This window comes from Orycteropus afer, unplaced genomic scaffold, assembly GCF_000298275.1.
Source record: "Orycteropus afer afer isolate SDZICR_OR568_19922 unplaced genomic scaffold, OryAfe1.0 scaffold00085, whole genome shotgun sequence".
Lineage (NCBI taxonomy): Eukaryota > Metazoa > Chordata > Mammalia > Tubulidentata > Orycteropodidae > Orycteropus > Orycteropus afer.
In genome coordinates this window covers 3069404-3079137 of record NW_006921672.1, presented here as the reverse complement: position 1 = coordinate 3079137, position 9734 = coordinate 3069404, and the positions used below count along the sequence as shown (strand labels likewise).

At 42.5% G+C, this 9734-nt stretch overlaps 1 protein-coding gene across 1 annotated transcript in view; it reads right to left on the bottom strand.

Moving 5' to 3' along the window:
- SPAG9 (sperm associated antigen 9) overlaps positions 1 to 8730 on the bottom strand; it is a 177290-nt gene extending 168560 nt beyond the window's left edge. Inside the window, exon 1 of the mRNA XM_007941865.2 lies at positions 8428 to 8730. Coding sequence (XP_007940056.1) covers positions 8428 to 8730 — 303 coding nt within the window. The remainder of the gene's footprint in view (positions 1 to 8427) is intronic.
- Between the last annotated feature and the right edge of the window lie 1004 nt (positions 8731 to 9734).

Sequence of the window (9734 nt, the reverse complement as noted above, 5' to 3'; positions counted from 1 at the left end):
CTGAACAGGTGTGGGATGGCATAAGGAAGCACTCCCACGAGCACATATAGGTTTGGCAGAGGATGTTCCTACATATGTATTTGTATCTGTTGCAAATATATACAGGTATATAGGAGAGCAGACAGGAGGCAAAGTTGTACAACTTCTTAGCCATAACCAAACACCCTGAGGGACTGAGGGCTTGAGGGCTTACAACCATAGTCTTGAGGGACCATCTAAGTCAACTGACATAACACAGTCCATGAAGATAATGTTCTATACCCTACTTTAGTGAGTAGCGACTAGGGTCTTAAAAGCTTGAGAGCGGCCATCTAAGATACAACTATCGGTCTCTTCCCATTCGGAGAAGACTGAAGGAAACAGTTAGTCCAAAGGACTAATGGACCATATGGACCACAGCCTTCACTCGCCTGAGTTCAGAAGAACTAGATGGTGTCCAGGTACCACTACTGACTGCTTTGATAGGGATCACAGTTGAAGGTCCTGGGCAGAGTGGGAGAAAAATGTTGAACAAAATGAAAATCATAAAAAATACCAGAATTTTTGGTCTGACAGAGACTGGTAGAACCCCCAACACTATGGCCCTTAGATGTTCTTCAAACCTAAAACTGAACTCACTTGTAAAGATCACCTTTCACCCAAACAATAGACAGGCCTATGAAGTGAACAATAATACCTGTGAGGAATATGTTCCTCAGAACAATCAACCATACAGGACCAAAAGGTCAGCATTTGCCCAAAAACAAAGTTAAGAAGGCAGGAAAGGATAGTAAAGATATGTGAATGGACAAAGAGAACCCAAGGAAGAAGTGGGCAGAGTGCTATTACACTGACAGGACTGCAACTGACATCATGAAACAAAATGTGTATAAATTGTTGAATGGGAAATAAATTTGTTCTGTAAACTTTCACTCAGACCACAATAAAATGTTCAAAAAAAAAAATGCCTGGCATGGGGGCTGACAAGGCACACCTGGTCCGACCACAGGCACGAAGCTTGTTCAAATGAGTCAGCAAGAAAAACAATGGTGGACTTCCGGTAAGATGGAGGAATAGGCAGACAAGCAACACAGACCTTCTTCAACAAAGAAAAGAAAAAACAATGGATAGGGATACAGAAGATAATTCTGGAGCCCTGAACTTTGAAAGGAACCATACAGAAGTGGATTAGGCAACAGTTAGTGGAAAAACTGGAAGAAAACAGTGAGTACAGAGACAGTCGGAGCTGCGGACTGTCAGCTACACTGATGGGACCAACAGCCTGAATATTTCCAAGTAATGCTGGGACCTGAGAATTGACCTAAAGATCAGTCCTGGTCACCAAGGGCTGCAGGGACAACTGCGCTGGTGGCCTATGACTAGGAAGGGAAACAGCAAGGAGGGAGATACCTGAGCTGTTGACTTTCCACTGTCTGGAGGGTGCAGCCATTTTGATTGTGTATATGCGGCAGCCATTTTGGATATTTAAAGTGATAGAGGGCCCAGCCATTTTGAATGTTTATAAGCAGCAGCCATTTTTGGATGTTTAAAGTGATCAAGGGCACAGCCATTTTGAATGTTTACAAGTGGTGGCCATTTTGGATATTTAAAGTGACCGAGGACGCAGCCATTTTAAATCTTTACAAGTGGCAAACATTTTGGATTTTAAAGTGCTAACATTCTCATTAGGATTCCAGGGACCTAAGAATAGGCTCTGTTTGCCAAGGTCAGCAGGGACATATGAGAGGCTGACAACAGGAAAGGAGACAGGTGGTGAGTGTATAAGTGCTGTCAACTAGCGAATAGAGGAACACATTACCCAGATTGGGTAGATAACATACAAACAAAACAAAGAAAATGAAAACTGTGGGCAAGTCACTCTAACATACAATCACCAATTAAATATAAACACAAAAAAGTCACAATGCCTCGGAGACAATAGAGCATCATAGTCCACACAAAGGAGTAAGATAAAGCAGGAGGAACAAGGGACCAGGATACAGACCCAAAACACATCTCTGAAGAAGATGCAGCATTAGAACTCTCTGATAAGGAATTCAAAAGAATTGTATTTGGGTATCTTCAACGAATTGAGAGACAGATCAAGGAAAACACAGAAAAAACCCTAGAACAATTTCAAAAGACAATACAAGAACAAAATGACAAAATAAATGAAAAACTAGAAATGATACAAAATCTATTCACAGAAATCCAGAAAATTAATCCTAAATTTTCAGAAATAGGTAAGACATTGAATAGGCAAAGGAACAGAATTGAATCAATGGAAGACAGAATTAGGGAGACTGAAGGCAAATACCTGAACACTTCTTTGGAAAGGGATAAATCAGAAAAATGATCAAAACAAAATGATGAAAGCCTAAGGTTCATGTGGGATACCATCAAAAGAAATAACCTATATGTAATAGAAATTCCAGAACAGGAAGAGACAAATAAAACCACAGAGAAAATTGTTGAAGATTTGTTGGAAGAGAATTTTCCTGGTATGATGAAAGGTGAGAATATATCCATTCAGGAAGTCCAACGAACCCCAAACAGGATAGACCCCAAAAGAAAATCACCCAGACTATATTATCATTAAACTTACCAAAACCAAAGAAAAAGAATCATAAGAACAGCACGGGAAAAATTAAAAGTTACCTACAAGGGGCAACCAATAAGACTAAGCTCGGATTTCTTGACAGAAACCATGCAGGCGAGAAGACAATGGTATGGTATATATAAAACACTGAAAGAGAAAAATTTCCAGCCAAGAATTATGTGCCCAGCAAAACTGTCCCTCAAATATGATGGTGAAATTAGGACATTTCCAGATAAGCAGAAATTAAAGAAATTTGTTAAAACTAGACCAACCTTACATGAGATGCTAAAGGAAGCTCTATGGACAGAGAAGCAACAAAAGCCAACAACAACTGACCATTAACACACATGATGATATAACCCAGAAACCAACCCAGCTATGGAAGTATCCAAAGTAAATAAGCCTACAAGATTGTAAACAGGGAACCAGAGATATCAACTGACAAATGAGGACAACTACAAACCAAAAAGAGGGAAAAAACTGTGTCGTTACAGAACTTCTAGATGGTAGGGACATCAAGACAACTACAAGGTAGAACGGACTGTTCTAAACTTAGGAAGAAAACTATAAATCATAGGGTAACCTCAAAGAAAAATGATAAACCTTCACATCAAAAAAGAGAACCAGCATAAATATTCAGCAAATACTAAAACAATAGCAATGAAGGAAGTGATAACACGAGTCATAAACAAAATGAGCTCAGCATAGACAATTATATGGAACAAAGAAATCGACACTGCAAAAATTTCCCCAACATATCAGTATGTACTGTACAGCAGTAACAAAATTGGTATTTTATATGGAGACACTAAGTTGTTTTCATTGGAAGCATATGAAGCATGTGTGAGTGATGAGACAGGTGGGCAGGAAAACAGACGCTGATGTTCCATGCTCATTTTCATTGATGTTATAATTCTTACTCATTCATTGAAGTATTTTAATCAAAACTACTGAAGTTAAATTTTGATTGATTTGTAAAATAATTTACATTGACTGCTGAATTTCTCTCTTTAATAAAGATTTAAAAGAATTTTCAAGTCTTTTAACTGAATATTGTAACTGAATGGAAGAATAATTGTGCATACTTAAAATTATTGATGGTGGCTATTATGTACTTAGGAAGATAAAAAACAAATTGCACTTTTGCTTCAGCGTTGTTTATTTTGTGCTCTGAGTAGTCAATCTCTTGTTATTTAAAATTAGTAATTGTGAAGATTTTTAAAAAAAGAATTGGAGTTATTAAATGTGGAGGTGAGAGATACTGAGAATTTTATAATTAACTTGAAAATTCTATCTTTTAAATCTTTATTAAAGAGATAAATTCAGCAGTCAATGTAAACTATTTTACAAATCAATCAAAATTTAACTTCAATAGTTTTGATTAAAATACTTCAATGAATGAATAAGAATTATAACATCAATGAAAATGAGCATGGAACGTCAGTGTCTGTTTTCCTGCCCACCTGTCTCATCACTCACACACACTTCATATGCTTCCAATGAAAACAACTTAATTAGTGTCTCCATATAAAATACCAATTTTGTTACTGCTGTACAGTACGTACTGATATGCTGGGGAAAAATTAATTATAAAATTCTCAGTATCTCTTACCTCCACATTTAATAACTCTAATTCTTTAAAAAAAAAAAAAAAAAAAAACCACATAAAAGAAACAGTCACAAATCTCACCACAAAATCTTTTTCCCAGCAAAGGATATTTTCTCTCTGCAGCCCAGCCTCTTCATATATGCTTCTATCACACAAGGAGGGAGGGAAGACAGAATGAAAAAGGTACATCTTCATTTCTGTGTCCAATCTCTATCTATCCAATAATGCTAAATGAATTCTCACTTTAAGAATAATCACAAAAAGATAAGAGGGCTGGGGAAACTAGAGTACGGCAGGCAGAACAACCAGATCACAATTAGAGACTGTTGCCACATTGTGAAAATTTTAACTAATGCCATTGAATAATTTATGCACAAAATGTCAAATGGGAACGTAATTTGTTATGTAAATTGACCAAAACAAAAAATACTACTGAAAAAGAGGGGAAAAAAAATTGGAATAAAAATGTGCTGAGCAGGACAGGGCATAAAGATGGCAGACCTCTGGGCCTCTGCTGACATTGTTCAGTTGTTCAACTAACTACCCTGCAGAGTTCCCATTCAACGAAATACTCTCAAAAAAACCCAAAGTCACTGCCATTGTGTCAATTCCAATTTACAGTGACCCCCATTGGGTTTCTGAGACGGTAAACCTTTATGGAAGGAGATTGTCCCCATTTTCCTTCCGTGGAGCAACTGGTGGGTTTAACCACCAACCTTCTGGTTAGCAGTCAAATGCCTTAGGCACTGCACCACCAGAGCTCCATAATGAGATACTACAACCTCCTTAAACCTGATTTGCTTTAAGCTGGATATGCATGTCATGCAGCCCACAGCATCCTGTCTGAAATAGTCCTTTGTCAGCCAGACATTCCACCGAAACTGAACATCTGGCCCAATGGCTGGTCTTCCTCTTCCACAAGACTTTCTAGGTTTCTCTATACCATGCTCTGCCAAGAGGAACCCCAAGAAGTCAGAGATGCAACTCTCCCAGGGGAAATGTCAAAACTTCATCTGATGGTCAAATACAGAGCAAAAAATCTAGGGGAGGAGGAGAATGGGAAGGAGAATGTTCTTTAATAATACTGTTCTGTAATAAACTTAGGGAACATTTAAAAAAAAAAAAAAAAGGTGGGGGGGGGAATGGCAATAAGAAACAAGGCCCATAGAATGACCACTTGTAACAAATTCATTTTCAATTTTTTTAGTAATTGCTAAAAGTACATCATGCATTTTTAAAAAAGCAGAAAATGTGGACAAAAACAGAAGAACCAACCCAAGTGCAACTCCTATTAAACATATCTCCATATCATTTTTTATCCAGGTTTTTACTGTAAAAGATCACTGATTTACACAAAAATTATGCAACAGATTCATAGGTCTTACTTTGGATAGACCAAAAAGTCAAGGTCTATCTCACCAAGGAAGTGAAATTTAAGCTGAGAAGAAAGTGATAAAATATACAGATAAAGCTCTGAGGGAAGAGTGTTCTAGGCCAAGGAAACAGCATGGGCGAAGGTATCACACAGGAATGGCAGGGGTGACTGAACCAGAGACAAAAGGGGAGAGTGGCTGACAACAAGATGACGGATTTCTTAATGATTAGTATCTGAAATTGGTTTGAAGCCCTTCTAAATGAGCCCTCCTTCCGTTTGTTTTTAAAGGATCACTAACCCCCCACACACAAAAAAAAAAATTCAAATAAAAAAGCAAGGAAAAGACAAAAAGTACTCAAATTACGTCATATCATTATAATAAAGAAGACATTTCTGACCCCTCGCTGAGAATTCCTACAAGCAAGAAATTACAGCAAACACAAACACTCCTAAAACATTCTCACTACTCATATATGCTTCTAAATTTCCACAAAGGTGCTCAGAATTTACACTTTCTGATGATTGACAATTTCCATTCTTTCAAATTACTTTTGCCATAAGAACAGACTCCCAGTCTCCATATTAAAGGCCAGAAAAGACAGAAAATTAAACGCAGAATTCACTCTGCATATTGGCTTAAGACAGACTGAATTTCTGAGTATTGGACAAAACTTGGGAGCTCTGGTGGCATAATGACTAAGGCATTTGATTACCAACCAGAAGGCTGGTGGTTCAAACCCACCATCCACTCCTCAGAAGGAAGGTTGGGCAATCTACTTCCTTAGTAATACTGCCTTGGAAACCCAAAGAGGGGTAGCTATGAGTTGGATCTAACTTGACGGCAGTGTTCTGCATTCATTGCGTTGGACAAAACTTAATTTATGATCTTTCATGAAGACTGATAAGAGCCGGCTCTATGTTTGTGGTCTGGGACTTGGCTCATCTAGCATTTCATTAATGTTCTCCATTCCCAGGTCATGGACCTTTGCCCAAAGGTTTCACTATGGAGAATTTATGGATGTTTGGGTGGAAAAAAAAAAGTATAAACTACAAAGAAAGTCAATGGGTACACTATTTTCAAAGAGTTATTTACTTAAGAAATTAATGTACAACCCAGTGCCTAGCAATTGGTCAGTTTTACTTTCTGATTCTGCAACCTGTAGCAGATAGTTTTCTTGCACGTGTGACCTTGGCATAGTGCCTAGGTTTACAGAGACTGACAAGAGTTTAAAGCTGGAGGAAACATTTCTGTTACCAGAGATGACAGGTCATGCTGGGCCTGCTCCACACCTGTGTCTATGTATATGGTTAAATCCCCAGGCTCTTACAAGAGCTTCCACACACTGGCAAGGGCCGGCAGGAACTCAAAGAAGGCATTTCAGAAGTACTGTTTGACCTCTATTCCATAAGCAGTATGAACAAACTAGTGGAAATTGTTATCTCATCCTTAATTGATTTTTCATCCCCTCCTTTCCTATATACTTGGAAACATTCTTGAAATAAAGTCAACTTTGTTTGGCAAATTCAACGGTATTCCCCAAGACAAGGGAATCACAAAATCAAAACTAAAGATCATCGTTACAGGCCAGCTTCACAAAAAGAAAGGAAAGGACCTATTTAATCTGGTGCAAAGGTACATGTGACAAAACAAAAATCAAAAAAATGTGAACAGTGTTACTAACTAGTGTTAGGAAATGACTTACCAAACAAATCTTACATCTTAAAAACTTTTTCAAGTATTTTTGAAAAATAACATGTTGTTCCTTCAATAATTATTTAGTCTCCTTCACTAACCATGTATTTAAGCAGGTGTGCTAGATGCTGGAAAAACAAAGACCAACAGGGCACCTTGCCTGCCTTAGACAAGTTCCACAGAAAGAATGCCAACACAGCCTGACAATTTGACTTTTTCAAGGTGTGAAGACCTATCACTTGCACTCCAGAGTTGGGAAAGGTTTAGAGACTGAAGGTGAGGGCACTGAGGTCACTGATAAAGTGAGAAAGTAAACCTACGGCCACGTTCACCTGTAAACTGCAGTTTGAGAAGGAAACTCAGAAGAGAGAAGGGTGGCTAACAAGCCACCTACACCTCCTCAACCCCGCCTCCCCCCACAGTCCTCTTTACAAGTAAACAGTTTTTAAAGGGAACTGTCCAAGGTTACCACCTGGTACCGAGGAATGCTTTGGTGTAGAATACCAATAAAATAAGACTGTATAATCTACATATTTACACTATTGCTATACAACATCTAAGTGTTGCCAAAGTGTCAACCAAGGCACATAAAACATGAAAATAGACCTCTTTCTTAACCAGATTAAAACGTCAAGAAGAAACTGACCGAAAGAGGGAGATCTCTAACTTCCCAAAGCAGCAACCCCTTGGAAAGGTACTGGAGCCAGCGGAAGTTCCACATTCAGGATAAAACTGTGTAACTATCACCACCACTACCCCCGCCCCCAGCCCCGTGGTAAAAGTTTGAACCGCTGACTATCCCACGGTGGTCGGAAACTTCCCTACACAACAAGAGGCACCCAGACACACCAAAATCTCCGCCCTCGGCCAAGCCCAGGTGTCCTCAGGCAGGCTGCTGCTTCATCCCCAGGCCTTGCTTCCCTCCACCTCACTCCCTTTCCCGGACCCTCACTACCTGGCCTCGGCTTCCATCGCTGGCCCGGGATCCCGGGGACCATCGCGACCGCCGGGCTCTGTCCCGGGGGCCTCAGCCTCAGGCCCGACTGCCAGGAGGCCCGGCGCGCCTTCGTTCTCCCGCCGGGCCGCGACCCCCAGACCCAGGCTCGCCCTCGGGCCCGACCCCCAGCCCATCCCACCAGGGAACCCGCGGCCCCCGCCCCGCCGGCCCTCACCTCCTCGGCGTGCTTGCGCAGCGCCTTCTCCCGCTCGTACTGGGTGATGAGCTGCTCGTTGTCGTCCCGCAGCAGCTCCAGCTCCACCTGGTGCTCCTGGTCCTGCGCGAACACCGAGTCCAGATTCTCCAGCACGGCTACCACCAGTGGCATCAGCTCCTTGACTACCTCTTCGTCGTAGCGCCCGATGAGCCGCTCGAACTCGCGGTAGATGGAGCCAGCCAGGCCGGACACCCGCTCCGACATCACGGCCCCGGAGCCACCGGGCTCCTCCTGGTACACCACACCGTCCTCTAGCTCCATGGTGGCGGACAGGCAACCCGGGGCGTTGCCGGCTGAGGAGGCGGCACGGGCTCGCACGGGACGGGCCCCGGCTGGAGCTGGGGCTGGGCCGGGTGGGGTGGGGGCCGGGACTAGAGGAGGGGAGGGGTGGGGTGAGCGCACTCACCCCAACCACCGCTGCACCAACTGCCGGAGCAGCCCGGCCGCGAGCGCCACACGTCACCCGTGGGGCGGGACTGGTGTCGCGTCAGCCAGAGGGGCGGGACCTCGCTGGAGCCCAAGAGCCGCTGAGGGTGGGTGAAGTGACATCATTGTGCGCCCGCCGTGGGAGGGAGACGTTGCGTCAACATCCGGCGCCGTGTGGACCGTGCGCTCGCCAATGGGAGAAAGTGGGAGCGAAGGGTGGGGAGAACTGTCTGCACTAGGCGGGATTTGTAGGGTGGGTCCCAAAGGGAAGGGAGGGGTTCTGTAAAAGTGACTAGTGGTCCAGAATTAACATAGCTAACATTTCTATTGCCTTTTACAGCTCGCAAAGCGTCTTCTCGTTTGCGCCTCCGAACAAGCGCAATCGATAGACGTTTAGCCGCTAGTTCAGAGACGAGGAAACTAGGCCCAGAAAAGTTGTGGTTCATTCAAGGTCACTCAGCTAGAACCGGAACGAGTTTGTGTGGAAGATCAAACCAGTTCTGACCGAGAATTCTGGGCTCAGAGAAAAGTAGCAAATAGGGAGGGAAAGTGATCCTAACTAGGGCAGGATCTGCCTAACGGATAAGTGGTCTCGAACAGGGTAGAACTGTGTGGGGGCAGTGAGAGGTAAGGGGAACCTAAAACAGAGTAAGTGTAAAACATTCTGGAGAAGGATGAAGGTTGTAACGGCATATTTTGCCCTTTCCCAAACACTGAATTTCCGCACTTCTCACGGCCAATTTGAGAGAGTAGCATTTCATGTCTACAACCACCTTCTTCCCGGCCTTGAAGTGGGGCGGAGCGGGCAAGTAAAAAGGGGTGGAGCCACTAGAGAGAAT